Below are 15,469 nucleotides of genomic sequence, written 5' to 3' on the forward strand. Positions count from 1 at the left end.
GCGAGGCTGGCAACTGCTGCAACAGATGTCAGCAGTTCAAGGAAACTACAGTCAGATTCCTGCTAGCATATACAGTAGAGGTATGCTAAAAAATAAACCACACTCAGTACCTAAATTAAGCAGGCTTTCCCTGAAACGTGAGGAACCTGGACGCTCTGCAGTGCAACTCCCCTCTCACTTCGTGCTCCAACTTCAGGTTTCTGTTTTCACAAGTTAACAAATGTGTGTGTGCATGCTTGCAACCTACAGTAAATTATGATAAACAGCGTTTTATTTGATTTGATGTAGGTCACTGCGGTTATAATGCACTAAGAAAAGCAAAAGTGAGATTTGCACCACATAACAAAGCTTTACAAGAAAATTTAACCACAAATGATAAAAAATGCACTCTGACATGAGATGCAGGATGATAATTGAGAGTCCTTGTTTTCAACAGAATCTCTTTTATTTTTGTCTTTGAACTGCACAGGAAATGGTGAATAAAGTTCTTTAGGAAAGTCCCCTTTATTCTAACTAAATACATCTTTCTAATAACATAAAAGTCACACAAATTGTAATTGTTTTGCAGCTCACAGGCAAACTTATTCAAGCACCCCAACAGCACTTTTTTTTAAAAATTGTGTCCACAAGGCTTTCAGTTATACGTGACCAAGACAAAAGGCCTTACTGCATATGAGAAATGCTGTCATCAAATTTCAGAAAGTTCATGAAAACATCAAAGACGGTAAATTTTAGCGGAGCCGTTCGACCTTAGAAAGCAAATTCAGAATTTAGGTGTAAAACGAGCATTTAAGTGCTATTGCGATCCGACGCTGAATGCCATCGCGTTCGTCTGCTGTACCCCGGGGTGCGTCTTCTAGCGTTCAGCCCTGTGAGGAACATAACCAAACATTAATACAAGTTGTGGCTCTGACGTGAAAAGAAAAGAAAAAGAAAAAAACATAACAGGGTTGCATTCAAGACCACCACATTAAACAATGTTCCAAAAACTGTCCCATGATAAAATAGCATTTATTTTTCCATACATATACTTAATTTTCTTTTAAGAGGGTTTCACTGCATGGGGTACTCTAAATATGTCATGAGTGTTTGAAAAACATAGTAGTGTTTTGACTCAGAGTGGGGGCGGGAGGGTTCAAAATGCTTTACATTTTGTAAAAATCAATCGTCTCTCCGAGACAAAACCCACAAGGCTAAAAGTGGCATTAGAAATTAAGCACCAAACAATTACCCTTCCATTCAGTAGAAATGGAATAATTGTGCAACCTGTTCAAGGACCATAACAAAGATGGCAAAAAAGATGTAAATCTTATCATTAGACAGTACTAAGGAGAATGCAATCCAGGCCCACATGCTGTTGTCTGCTGTTGTGGAGTCGCTGATACTGATATAAGAAGTCTGTGGTTCCATTCACCTGCATCTATACAATCTCAAAGTCTAGTGATTTGACTTAGCAATATATTGAGCTATTGTATGACCATTTCTCTATATTATAAAACGAAAGAAAACGAAGCAAAATCTTTATCTTAGACTCTGTTATCAATAACAGATGTGTGTCTCTGTATATTCTAGCTATGTTCTCATGTACAAATATTGATATCAAAAATTATACAGCACAATTCTCACCATTTTCCTTTACAAGAACTTTGATTAGTGAACATTAAATGATTCACAAGTTTAGATGAACTCAAAAACAAAAATGGTGCCGGCCTCAGTAGGTAAAATATAGATATAACAAACACGTAACTAAAATCTGCTTCAGGCACAACTTAAATAAAGGCATTTGTGAAAATTATCATATCAAATATGGCGCTTATGTCCAGTATCCATAGGCCTAAAAAAATGCTATGACCACTTTTATTTACAAACAGCTAAAATCTCTGACAGATTCATGCTTCACTTCACAACCTGAATTTGTCCTTAAAGTGCATGCAATAATAAGCAGTTTTACCAAGTGGGATCTTGAGTTGTGATAAGATAAATGGGCTGATCAAGCTTATGCCAATCGAGTCTACATATCAAATGAAAGAAAAGATCAGAACTGCCTAGAAAAGTGAGGGTCCACAGTATACTGTATGCATAAGCACAAAATGGAAGTATGACTGGAAAATAAAAATAAAAAAAACTCTGACTATCCAGTGACCCCATACAGTAATATTCACATTCAGAGAATAAAATAAAAAGAACAAAATGAAACTAGTAAAAAACAAAAAAAACAAAACCAAAACAAAGCAGCTTAACACCACGGGGGAATCCGTAGCTCACATTCCACAATGTCCCTCCATGTAACACACATTAAGCCTCATATGAACAAGATGGGTTTCTACTTAAACATATCAAAGTGCCCATTTTACTAAAATTTCCTGATTTATTCAATTCATACCAAAAGGAGAAAATGGCATGGAGGAAAGAGTCTTTTATTTCAGACACATAGGCTTTTGAGTTACACTGACTAGGTTTGACTTTTATTGACATGTTGTTGTGTAGATTCTTTTGTTTTACCCCCCCTCCCTTTAAAGTTTCACAAAAGAGGCTCTCATTGCACGCAACACCCCAATTCAAAGATGCAATATCTAAGAGCGATGTAAAGTAATCCAGTTTTGTCACCCCGGGTGGGACAAACGGTCAAGTGGACGTGAAAAGGGCACGGATATGTTGTCCTTTAGAGATAAATCCACTTTCATCTGTTGTCTTCTTTGGGGAAGTCTATAGATCCCAGGCTTCCAAAGCCGAGGCTTCTACTTTCTGTGTCAAAAGCATTAATTTCTCTGTCCTGACGTTCCAACAAGTGCTTAATCCGTTCGGTACGTTCCTTCTGAAGTGCAGCCAGTTCCTCCTCAATCTGCAATGAAAACACAGCATGGTAAACATTTTAATGGAATTAGATTCATTTTAACCTATTTTTTTTAATCTGTAATGGCATTATGGTTGGAGATGCAACAAGCGCTGGTTAAATGTTGCCTATATGCAAAGGAGCTAAAGCTATCCAAAACTTGGAATCCAGCTGCCTCGGTATGAGCAAAGGATCAAAGCAGCCATGAGGAAAATCATGGAGACGAGTGAAAAAAAGAAAAAATGTCGACGTCCTCGTATCTGGTTAAGTTATAAACATATTGAAAAATAATGTAAGTAACTGACAATTGTTTTGTTACATAAATCTACTGTATCTGCTTTTTTTTGGTAAGGTAAAATATGTAAAGTAAAGGTGCAGATCCTGTAACTTACTGAACTTTGAGGCGAACTGTAAAAGTTTCTTTTATTATAATAACAATATCCTCTATTGAAGAAAAGTTTATTTTTGCTCATATATGCTGTCATTCATAGTTCTTAGTAAGAAATTGAATAAGAAAAAAATAGGAGTAGGAGGAAAACTGGAAATCAGAATCAACGGCAAAAAAATCAGCTGTTGCATCATAATTGTTGTCAGTAATTTCAACATGTTTACTATATATAAAGACGTGGCAAAAACCTATTACTACATTTCCATTCATATTTTTGTTCAGTTGACGAAAAACTGGGTCTTTATGGGTCTTTTTGGCTTCAGGCTCGTATTTAATATCAGAAAACCATGCTCTGTTGGGTAGTGAAACACTTGCCCAATGAAGGCAGTGTAGACAATCAAGACAATAAGACCAAAGCAGGAAAGAAAAACAAAACAAATCAAACAAAAAAACACATAGGAAGTGAAAAAGTAAAATTAAACTAGATTCAACTAGTCATGGGAAGAAGGCATCGGAGGAGGAGATAGGGTACACTGAGGGAACAAATCACACATTGAAACCCAGAATTGCAGATTCATAAGAGTAAGCAAATACTTGTAAATCAAAACTAAAGTAAAAAGAGAATCGCAATATGGTCCTTAAAGGTCCAAAAACTGGAAACCCTGGGTCCCACACTGGGTATAGACCTGGAGATTTCCGAATTCCTTCTGCTACTCCTATCAGCAGTCACATCATCAATAAACACTAATGACCCAGTGCCACTGGCAGCCTTACATGCACGTATTATAACACTGGCCTCACCATGAGTGACAGAAGACGTGGAATGCTTTGAATCATGAGCTGTTTCTCTCACTCTCCCACACTTTTCTCTTCCCTTCATTCTGGTAAAGGTTAATCTTGGTTTCATCTGTTCAAATGATTTTCAGCACTATGCAGGTTCTTTGTGATGTTTTTAGCAAAGTGTAATCTGAAGACTTCTTTTCTTAAACATGGAAATAATTCTGTCATGGCCCACTTGATGGATTTATTTTGTTTTATTAGCCTAACGATGGACTGCACCTCAGCATGATGTTTATTTTACAAGTTATGGTCCAAGTTATTGTGAAACAGGTGATAATGGAGGGGATACATTAGACCATGTGTCTGTGTAGTGTCTTTTTTTTCCTTTTCACTGCTCACTTGTGTTGTCTGTTTTCAAAAAAGTGAGACAGCAACAGACAAAATAACAAACTTCAGTTCGCAAAAAAGAGAATCCAAATGCCATCGTTTATATACAGTGTGTGGCATTTTGTCATTTCAAGTATCAGACAAATAAAAACCAGAGAATTTCCTCCTTAGCCTGAGGAGGCAGGAATGTGTGACCCAGGTTTAACTATCTAAAACCGTACTTCATTCAAAACTAGAAACGGCGATTTCACAGTGTCATTAGAAGAAGACTCAGAACAACCACCAAATTATCCCTACAAGATGTTATGAAATTACTTTTTACGATCTTTCAGTTTGAAACAAAAGTGGTGAACAGAACAACGCTGTCATCATTAGAGTCCTGCCATATCATGGCTTTCCTATATTATGAATAAAACAATACGCATATTTACCATGTTGTCTATATCCACGGTGCACTTGACTACAAACAAAAGCGCCACTGTTATGTTGTTGTCAGCTGATAAATTGTCTCTCTGGATGCAGATCTATCTACCTACCTATCTGGCATCATTTTCATAAAATATGGTATCATGCTGGATTTATTTTAGAATAGCTTTGATGGTAAACATACCTTCTGTTCAAGGTGCGCTCTCCGTATGGAGACCTTCTGCTCAAGTTTCTGCTGCTCGCGCTCATGTTGGGTCTCCATCTGTGACTTGGTTTTTTTCTGGTAAGCGTCCAGGAGTTCCATCTCTTGCTTCAGCTGCTGCTTCAGAGCTTGGCACTCTGTTTCCTGCTCCGCTTCTAATCGCATCTAGAAACACGGCGAGACAGAGTTAGCGTCAAACATCAGAGAGTGTGGCTGTTGAAATTTCAGCTTCTTGTGTTGACGAACGAGCCCCGTTTCAGCTGTTTATAACAAAGTGCTGCATACCGCTTGTGAAGCCATCATCTCATTGATGCTCTTCTCGTACTGCTCAGCCAGTATGGCCAACTTGCGTGTCTGCTCCTCTTTCAGGCCCTTCAGGATGGTTTTATGGTCACCTTTGGGAGACACCTCTAGCTGATGGTTCCTAAGAGCCTTGTACTGCTTATTCTGCACCTTACATGTGTCCTGAAACTGTTTTTTGATCTGCATCTCCAGTGTCTGCAACAGAGATAATGATTAAATGTTAGTCTCATGCTCTTTTCTTGGTACATTTAAAGTTAAAGCCGACTGGTTCAGTCGGTTGTTCATAACTCAACTGATTGATTAGGCTTGTGGATTCAAAACCTGAGGACTCTGCTCAATCTACCCTTTCAAAGTATACAAAATAAAGTTGTATGAATAAATAAATAATTTGTTTGCAGCGCCCTTGAACATTTATTTCCATAAGTGGGCTTCTGACCACTGTGCTATTAGATAAAGAGAGACGAGATTTAAACTTGTGAAGGCTGTAACACACGTTTTGGAGGAAGCAGTTCTCATGGCAACGTGATTAATGGTTTTCTACAGGTGACTACCTGGCTAAATATTTCAGTCAGGTCGAATGCTATGAATGCATTGCACAGCAGCTGCAGAGCTTCAGCGTAAACGCATGACTTCATGAGGTTATTATGTAGAAGTTCATGGGATGTAAACTCTCCACCACACAGAATAGCAGCAAAGAGTAAATCTCGGGCACCTTGAGGTTTCTGGGCTGCTGTCGTTGCTCCAGAGTGTGTTTTCTGTGCAGTTCCCTTTGCCGACGGCTATTGTACTCCTCCTGGTTTTCAAGCTCTGTCTGGTGCTGCAGCCGCATGAGTTCGATGCGCAGCTTCTGGAGCATCTGCAGCTGCCTGCGCTCCAGGTCCTGGGTGGACTCATCCTGCCGGATCATCAGGGCATGCTCCATCTCCTTCTGGGTCCTCTTCTTGTTCAGCTCCTGGGACACGAAAATGGACCATTTTGAAAGACAGTATTAATTTGTCATATATCTTAATACAGGTTTTCTTCTTTTTCTTTTTTAATTTTCATTATTTCTGATTTAATGTTAAAGCTTCTATCTATCTCCATGTGTTTCTCTTTGCTGAAATACATGAAAACTATGCAAGTGACATGCAGTTACAATGCCAGTCCTTCCCTGGGAAACCCTTTTCCACTGTGGAAGAAAAACCCTTGCACTCTGTACAACACCTGGATTTTTGAGTTTTTTAACCTTTTCTTGGTTGTTATCATTAATTGTAAAATGAATGCCTCAGAGTTTCTATACCGTTGGTGAGTGCACCAGAAGATATCCCTTTATGAATGATATCCTATGATCTATAATTGTCATTAATGTAAATAACTAAACATTATCCAAGAAATTACTAACAGTAAAAGTAACTCTTAGTTGCTTCCTTCAAGCTACAAAAAGTTGTTGCGTCCACAAAGCTTCTGAAAACAGAAACAATCATCCCAAAAGTGGGTGACTAACTGTGAACGCTGTTTCATGGTGGTATATTCTTCTTCTTTCAGCTGCTCCCTTTAAGGGTCATCAGAGTGGATCATCTTCCTTCACCTCACCCGATCCCTGGTATCCACCTCTGTCACACCAACCCTCTGCGTGTCCTCTTTCACTTCATCTGTGGACCTTCTCTGAGGTCTTCCTCTCTTCCTGCATTGCAGCTTTATACTCAACATACTTGTCCAATATATCCACTATCCCTCCTCTCCACATGTCCAAACCATCTCAATCTTGACTGCCTCTCTAACTTTGTCTCCAAACTGCTCAACCTGAGCTTTTCCTCTGATGTACTCATTGCTAATCCTGTGCATCTTGGTCATTCCCAGTGAAAATGTTAACGTCTTCAGCTCCACTGTTTCCAAACCATACATCACAGCAAGTCATGATTTCATCTTGTAAACCTTCTTTTTCTCTCTCGCTGCTATCCTTCTGTCACAAATCACCTCTCACACTCATCTCCACCCATTCCACCCTGCTTGCACTCTCTTCTTCACCTCTCTGTCCGTTGCTTTGGATGGCTGACCCCAGGCATTTACACTCATCCACCCTCTGCTCTTCTCTCTGTAGCTTCACTGTTACACCATCCTCCCTCTCATTCACAGTCTTGGTGGCACATAATGTTATGTAACATCAGGATATTGTATTACTGTACCTCTCTCAGTTGCTCCTGTTCAAACTCATGTTTCCTGAGCAGACTCCGGCGTTTCAGAGCCCTGCAGCTGCGATCGTACACCAGCCTCTGCTGGGCCAGCAGGTGAGCTTCCTCCTCAGCCTGAGAGCGCTGCATTGTTTCTTTGTGCCTCGACAGACGCTCCTGCTTTTCCTCCTTGGGTATACAAGGGTCATTGTCCATCTCCTGCAACGCAGCACAAACCGTGTGAATGGACTTTGGACAAAGTGAAGATTTTCTCAAAGAATACATGCTTCGCGTGCAACTTCATAAACTTATTTGTTGATGATATTTACTTCCTTGATCTTGTCTTTGCAAAGCCTGTATTCCTTTTTCTGGTTTTCTAAGAAAGAAGTCAGCTCTTTCTTTTGCTGAGCAACAATCTGTTGCTGGATCCTCCTCTCTTCTGCTGCAACTGACTTCATCTGTGAAGACACATTCAAATAATCAGATTATCACCTTTTTATAGAATCCCTTCCTTACATAGACACAAGTGCAGCTCAGAGTGAGTTACATCACTCTTTAGTTTTCATCTCATTCACAAATAACACCTGCTGCTGAGGCTGTACCTCTTTGTCTGTTTGAGCAACATGGCGTTTGGCCAGTCTTTCCAGCTCAATGTAAGTGTTGTTCGCATGTGTCTCCAATTCCTTCTGCAGCCGGAGCCTATGCTCATCCATCTCGGCCTTTAGCCTGTTCTCCAGGGCGATCAGCTGCTTCTGGTGCTGTCGCCGCATGCGCTTATACCCAGACATCTGCACCCGCAGCTCAAAGTCCTGCTCATGCTCCTCGATCTACCTGATGCCCTACATGGAAGAATATGGGAAGCAGGAAGTGAAAGAAATCGAGCAGCCAGAAACATGAAGCCACACACCGTACAGAAAATACAAACTGCAAACTAAAGAGCAATCAGAAGCCAGATCAGCAGACATCCATAACAACATTTTTTTGTTTGTTTTTTTTAATCATCTGAAATTTGTGAGATGCCACTATTCAGGAATCAGCACAACAATCTAAGATGACTGAGAGAAAATTCAACCTTTTACAATCAGCGAGAAAAAAAAAGCAAATAAACTAAATCTCACTGGTAAAAGACATCAAACGGTCATTTACATGGATTACATATAAACGCAATACACACACTTCAAAGCAGGGGCAGAGAGGGAAGCTGAGGATGGAAAAAATGACATCCATTAACAGGATCTGGTTGCCATGACTACAGATGTACAGCTGAGAACACAGACATCCCTTCCCTCCCTCCTCATCCTCGCGCCGCCAAGCACGCACACACAAGCTAGCGCACACACGCACGCGCAAACACACACGTATTTTCATTGTTATTATTGTCAGTATTATTTGCTCTACGCAAACGGCGGTGAGAGGGAGTTGCGTACCAAAGATGCTGATTTGATGGTGGCAATGTGTTCACAGATCTTGCAGTCGAGAGACCGGCTCTTGCGAGAAGTAGGCCGCAGCTCTGGCCTGGTGTCCCTGTGCACAGCCTCATCCCTCACGCAAGCATGGTCCTGCAGGGAGGGAGGAAAAGGGGGAGATAGTGGGGCTGGGTACTTCCCAGGCCCTCCGCACTCGCTGTTTCTGCTAGAGCCGCTATTACTGCCGAATCGCCCTGAATGCAGCACAAATCCAGCCTTAAATGCATCCTTCCCCTGCTTGTTCCCCCGCTACTGGCTGCAAGTCCTTGCTAAGAGAGAAAAGGGCATTGCCAAACAATTGCAGGCAGCACCGAGAAGGCAGCCACTAGATGAAGTCGCTCTTTTTTTTTTCTTTTTTTTTCTGGCGTCCCCCTCTTTCCAAAGAGGAGGAACCGAATGGCTCCGGTGGATACGGGTGAATTATGCAATGCCTACCATTGATGATAATCGGAGAAAGACGGCACAGAGATGTCTTTTACAGCCACTCTTCTTTTCCGTTTCACAATGCCAGAGATGTTTGGGAGGAAATATAGTTTCCCTGCGTTCCTGTGGTCGCATGTAGTGCCATATTTGAAATGATTTGAATCAGATAAGGCACATCCAAACATGGTTTTCCCTCGAATATGTCGCCCGACGATCCGTTTGTATTCCACTCGAATTTCTGTCCTACATTTACAGCGCACTTGGTCATGGTAGGTGGTTCTGGTGCCTTCTATTCATCTCTTTGCTCTGTCCCTCTTCTACACTCCCCCTTCCTTTAAAGAGACACCACAATACTACTGGCACATCTCAACACCGGTGAAGTCATTTCACACAAGAAGAGATGTTCAAACAAACATGCATACGCAGGTGTTCGTAAAGGTACTCGCATCAGTTATTATCACCAGAGCATCTTCTTGAAATCCTAAAATGAAACCATTAAAATTCTATAATGACTTTTACACCTTTTGCATAAAACTGTCTGGTTTTATTTCATCGGAAGCAAATGATGAATTAAACCTACATGTTAATTATTGCAACAATTCTGTAGCTGTCTGTAATTTTCAGCATAGGTAGAGTAACAAGAAAACACTGATGGGTGCTATTATTCCTGCCAGTACTCCATGTGGATGCTGGAGGGAGACAGAGGACATAGATTTGGGGGTGGGTGGGGGTCCCTCTCCGTGGTGCTGAAGGGGCAACCTTCCAGAGAAGAGGTGCCAGAAACTGCAGTTCCTCTAGTGGCCACTGGAGGCTGGCTCCAGAAGTGAGTCGATCCCCATGGGCTCCCGTGTTAAAATATTCAACTTTAGAGCATTTAAAGGCATGATTACCACCTGGTGTTTTTCCCTCATAACAACTCTAAGGGTGGTGATAGAGAGTGTGGAGATAGGGGCATGATCGCTTTAACTATGTGTGTGAAATGTTCAACCAATCTAGGAACCTTGTCTCAGCAGTTTATTCAGTGTGACTTTTTGAAGTAATTTTCTTATCATGCTGTCAGCCACCAAAAAAATTCTGATACAATCCTGGAAGTCTGAGACACCTCAAATATTCAACAGGTGGCTAAAGGGATCCACTTAGAGATTTAGCAGATGTGGATAGAGCATGTAACACAAAGCAGGTGTCTTTCAGAAAATTTCCTTACCAATTATCAGTCTGATTGCAAAGTTATATTGAATCTTTTTTGGTCCTGCATATTAACAATAACAGTTATACTATGAACACTTTTAATTCAAGTAATAATGTATCCTAGTTTATATGTGAGCCTCCATTGTTCAGTTGGTTTTGCGTACCTTTATCTTCTAGGTCTGAAAAAACAATAAACAAATGGTTAAAACAAATGATCGCTTCGATTGACACGTGCCCTAACACTGGCAGGTGTTATGACCTTTATACTAATACTAGGGCTTGATACATGCTACAGATCATCCAGGAAGTTTTTACTTTTTATCAGCCTGTTAAACACTAATGTGTCTGTGCATTGTAACCACACAGTTTATGAATGCACGTTGCTAATCAAGCTAGCTAGCATTATGCACTGTTAGGGGTGTGGCTGCCATGGGTAAAAGAAGTGAAAGATGAGAGACATTTTGTCCTGTTCATTTGCAGATGCTTCCAGTGGTTTAGTGGTTGATAAATTTGCTTAGAAAGCAAAAGGTCAATAGTTTACTTCCACTTTGGAAACTCCAAACGGGTTGCGTCAGGAAGGACATCTGGTGTAAAACTGCCAAATCAAGCATGCAGAGCTAATGCCTATGACAAGGGAGCAGCTGAAACAACTTTCAGAGTTTATTGTTAAAGACCCTAAAGAGTTGGCTGATTAGTTTCAATTGTTAGTACATTTTGTTTTTAGCTTGTTTTTTTCTGGCTAAAGTTAGCATCGTATTTAATATTTGAATTACACATGTACTTTGTTACCAAATTAGCTACATGTTAGCATTAACACTGGGTAAATCCCAGGATCTACCCTTCCCTCCAAATATGTTCATGATGGAGTTAACAGACAGTCATGCCAGGAACCAAACTCAAGTATTTAAAAAATGGTAAAAACAAATATGAGTGGCACCCGATTTCAATTTTATTTTTTAAATGCTGACTTTCTCTAGTTTTGAACTGGCTTTTCACATTGGTAGTACATGTTAGTAAAGGACTTTGCAAATGTACAGTTCTTTTCACAATTTGTATCTTAAGTTCATATAATTAACAGTATTTTCTATTTCAGAAAAAGCATGCTGACTGCCATTCATTTGTTTCTTTGTGACACTTGATTTGCCGCTTTCTACTGATCAAATGACGCTCACAAAAAATGTTAAAATCTCTCTTACTTTCACTGTGCCTTCTGTTTTGTCACCCCAAACATTTGTTATGTAGTATTCTGTTTCAACAGTAGATGTCACCCTTGACTTCAGCATGGGGACCGACTTTTTTAGACACTTTCATGCCAAGATGAAACTGCCACTGTGTTGTGGAACTCTTACTCAGGAAAAAACAGTCACACCCAAATGTGTGCAGAAATATTTATTGTAGCAAGCTCAACATCCCCAAGAAGATGACAATGACCACACGTGTTGTCGGGATCTATTATTGTGGAGTTCTGAAGGCTGTGAACTGATGGAGAATTTTAAATGGAGTCTATGAGCTACACTGCTCGTGTCTACTTTGAACTTTTTGGTCCGTAGACCATTAAAGAGGAGTAAGTCTGTCCTTCCACAGTATGATAGGGGATGCCCCTACAGATTGCCTCACAAATTGCACACACTGAGCCATCACATTGCCGTAAGAGTCCCAGATAGCAGACAAATCTTGGCTATGTTTGGGGGAGTCTGACTCACCCTAAGTTGGCATGGCCCTAACTTAAATGGACTGGAGAAGAAAAGCAACATTACATATGACTTTTTCCATTTAGTGTTAATGAAGAGCTTTATTTTATTTTTTATTTGTAGCTTTTGCTCTTTATTTTATGTATTATAAATCTTTTTAAAAACGAATACTGTGCATCAAGCTTCTAAGCTGGAACCTGCAAGCTGAATAGGTGGTCTCAGAGAAGAGCTGTTTATAAATCTCTACATGATTAAAAAAAGAATTTATGTGTAAGTCTCATGAGGAGTAAATAAATTCCCTAATGTGACTCTAAGTAGAACTTCAATGCCCTCTTGTGGTCTGTTTGACAAGAATTTTCTGCATACCTTAAGAAGCACAGTTACTACGGATCAAACTGATTCCTCCTAATCCTGCAATCTGCCAAAATAAGAATGCATTTATGAATAGAGGATGATGTTTGTTTGTTATTTTCATTTGTTAGGGATTATGTGATATCAGGACAGCTTTATAATGCTGCTTAGTCAAGAAACCATCATATCAAGTTTCAGGTCAAACTCATAAATCTAATCTTGATCTAAAAACATATAAAGTGTCACATTATTATGTTGAACAGTATGAAATGGTCTCTAGTGGCAATAAACCAGCCTGGTTAGTAAATTTGCAATGCTAGAACAACTACGTTTTCTCTTTAGGTCAGTGCTGCAAAGGTTGCTACACATAACCTGAGCTACATCAAGTTCTGCTCACTGGTTTCACTTTTGTTCATCCTGCTTCTGTCTGATCTGAACCGGTATGACAATCTCATTGCCTGGGATGCTGCTTGATGTCCCCGGCACGGGGGCCTCTACAGACAGGACTCCATCTGCAGACAGGGATGAACTGATCTGCTGCAAGTCAACCCCCTGTGGCAACCTTAATGAAATGAAGAGAAAGTTGGTAAGCAACTAACAGAACAGTGTATTTGTTCATATATATATATATATACATATGTTTAACACATTTTGAGAGACTAATTAAATAGATTACAACCTATATCTGGCAACTCTATTATTGCTGCAGAATCATCTGTGTATGTGTTGATATTCTCGCCTTCTGTAAGCTATACATACTGTACAGTGCTGTTTAAAAGTACTGTGACACCCCTCATTTCTTTATATTTTCCTTCCAAGGAATCAGATTTTCTTATAATTTCTGAAAGTGGTCTTGAGCAATAGTTATCCAATAGTTTCTGAAGGTCTTTCAAAGTTTTTCCTTTGTTAAGCGGGTATATCTCAGCCTAGTGTGCAGTGTGTCCTTAAAAAATTTGAGGAAATTGACAAACTGGAGGAAAAAAGACGAAGTGGCAAGCATAAAAGCAGATGACCAGTATCTGAAAGTGATGTCCTTAAGAAACAGGAAAAAAATCTAGCAAAGACAAAACGTACACTGTAAAAAAATTATTATTATTTTGGCGCCCCAGCTGCCGGAATATTACTGTTTTTCTAGGATTTTTTTTTTTAACAGTGTAGGACCTAACAGGTGCATCTGATCCTTCTGCTGATTTGTGTGTTCACCAGAGCCCGGACCTAAACGTTATTGAAGCAGTGTGGACTCATGTTAACAGAGAAGAGAACAAAAGGCAGCCAACATCTAAAGAAGAGCTTTGAATGTCCTTCAAGAAGCCTGGAGAACTGTTCCTTAAAACTGCTTAAAGAAATTCTTAGAAAGCTTGACTAAGAGTTCAAACTGTGTAGACAAATAAAGGTAGTCATACTAAATATTGACTTTCAAGCTCATTAGAATGATAAAAACTCTGAACAGAAAACTCTTATATACTTAATGTTTGCATGTATGTTTTAATGGGGCCGTTCAAACTCCATACCCGATACTCACGTGTTTTTATGGTGTAAAGATATGAAGATTCATGTGTTTCTCTGTGCTGAGGTGTGTTTTTTTCTGTTCTCAAACTGCTCTCCTCTAGGAGCTCAGTCTGAGAGGTTACTGCAGGTAACATGTATGTGTAACATTGCATGTGACAATTAAAGACTCATAGTGTTCTCTGACAACCTACTTGTATTTACGAGTGAAGCACCTTGAAACTAGTCCATGCTCATCCTGTCTTTCTTCGTGGGTCCCTTGAAATGAAAAACAAGCAAACAAAAGTGCCTTTTACACTTTTCATCACGTATTTCATCATAAATCTATCTTATGATCAAAAAAACAGTCACTACCTGATATTTGTAAATAACCCTCTTTGGTTGTGATTGTGATCTCTTCAGGCGAGAAGTGATTAACATCCAGATTAATCTTCCAGCTGTTTGGCCCTGTTTGGATCTCTGATACTCCACTTGTCAGTTGTCTCAATCCCTTCTGGTCTGTGGGTCGCATACCAATAAATGGGGGCAGAAGGGGACTTTGTGTGTACCCTGGCCATGAGAAAGATGCCAGTCTCTTCTTCGCCCAGTCTAGCCAGTCCAGATCACTGGGCTCCAGGAAAGGTGGAAGACCAAAATCCTGAGCAAAGATACGGCTCGGCTGTGTCCAGTTTGGAAAAGGATCCCATTCCACATCTCGGCGGAAAATTGGACGGGATAATATTTTATTTTCTTCACCCATATCCTAGAAAATCAGATCAATATGAAAGAACAGGTCTGCAAAGAGTATCACTCCACTGTGACAAACAAGTCTCGTCTGATCACCAAGACCCAAACAACAGAGCAGCTGTATTTTTATTGCCCAACAGAAAGTGTCCAGGAGGTCCAAGGAAAGGCGTTCTTTGGCATCTGCATGGTCCAGTCTCACACTTTAAATACCCGGGTGGGTCATTTTAACACTTGCATGGCAGTAAGAGTGATCTAAAGGATGAGAATGATTTATGAGATGAGCTGGGGAGTTACTCCTCTGTTGCCCAGGACATGGAGGGGATAATGCTAATCATTTGTATTTATATCTCTGGAGTGTCTGTGGCAAGTTGTTGGTGAGTGACTCTGGAAGCAAGGTTATTCAGCAGAGGCCTCTGCAGTCTTGTCACATACTGGTGCTCTTTGTCCAAAGAAACTACAGCCTTGGGTTGTGTGAGGGAACAGCATGTACATTCAGAGTAACACAGTAAACAACAGTGTTACGTTCACTTTCTGAACCCAAGACTGACTTGAAAAGACGAGACCGAATCGAGAACAATGATGCGATAAACGTGTGGGACAAACTGTTGTTTACCAGAAACTAAAGACGTGTTTACAGCCAGGACAAAGC

At 40.2% G+C, this 15,469-nt stretch overlaps 2 protein-coding genes across 2 annotated transcripts; both read right to left on the reverse strand.

Annotated features, from left to right (window-relative positions):
* Positions 1-400: 400 nt before the first annotated feature.
* taok3b (TAO kinase 3b) lies at positions 401-9,662 on the reverse strand. The gene is made up of 8 exons (XM_013276721.3): positions 8,897-9,662; positions 8,072-8,308; positions 7,799-7,927; positions 7,485-7,688; positions 6,032-6,271; positions 5,302-5,514; positions 4,999-5,181; positions 401-2,842 (listed from the first exon to the last, which is right to left on the reverse strand). Exons 2-8 carry the CDS (start codon positions 8,255-8,257, stop codon positions 2,681-2,683), a joined length of 1,317 nt encoding a protein of 438 aa, XP_013132175.1. The 5' UTR covers positions 8,258-8,308; positions 8,897-9,662; the 3' UTR covers positions 401-2,680.
* A 2,258-nt stretch (positions 9,663-11,920) lies between these two features.
* LOC100705966 (heat shock protein beta-1) lies at positions 11,921-15,149 on the reverse strand. The gene is made up of 3 exons (XM_003453853.4): positions 14,449-15,149; positions 14,289-14,352; positions 11,921-13,150 (listed from the first exon to the last, which is right to left on the reverse strand). Exons 1-3 carry the CDS (start codon positions 14,831-14,833, stop codon positions 12,991-12,993), a joined length of 609 nt encoding a protein of 202 aa, XP_003453901.1. The 5' UTR covers positions 14,834-15,149; the 3' UTR covers positions 11,921-12,990.
* Between the last annotated feature and the right edge of the window lie 320 nt (positions 15,150-15,469).

The sequence above is a fragment of the Oreochromis niloticus genome, linkage group LG7 (assembly GCF_001858045.2).
Source record: "Oreochromis niloticus isolate F11D_XX linkage group LG7, O_niloticus_UMD_NMBU, whole genome shotgun sequence".
NCBI classification, from domain to species: Eukaryota; Metazoa; Chordata; class Actinopteri; order Cichliformes; family Cichlidae; genus Oreochromis; species Oreochromis niloticus.

What these genes read in the sequence shown, in the direction of transcription:
- LOC100705966 (XM_003453853.4), bottom strand. Translation starts at nt 14,833, where the DNA reads ATGGGTGAAGAAAATAAAATATTATCCCGTCCAATTTTCCGCCGAGAT. An exon ending in GGGTTATTTACAAATATCAG is followed by an intron (nt 14,353 to 14,448) that starts GTAGTGACTGTT and finishes TTTCATTTCAAG; the next exon opens with GGACCCACGAAGAAAGACAG. An exon ending in TGCTTCACTCGTAAATACAA is followed by an intron (nt 13,151 to 14,288) that starts GTAGGTTGTCAG and finishes CATTTCATTAAG; the next exon opens with GTTGCCACAGGGGGTTGACT.
- taok3b (XM_013276721.3), bottom strand. Translation starts at nt 8,257, where the DNA reads ATGTCTGGGTATAAGCGCATGCGGCGACAGCACCAGAAGCAGCTGATC. An exon ending in TTGCTCAAACAGACAAAGAG is followed by an intron (nt 7,928 to 8,071) that starts GTACAGCCTCAG and finishes GTGTCTTCACAG; the next exon opens with ATGAAGTCAGTTGCAGCAGA. An exon ending in AGATGATGGCTTCACAAGCG is followed by an intron (nt 5,182 to 5,301) that starts GTATGCAGCACT and finishes CCGTGTTTCTAG; the next exon opens with ATGCGATTAGAAGCGGAGCA.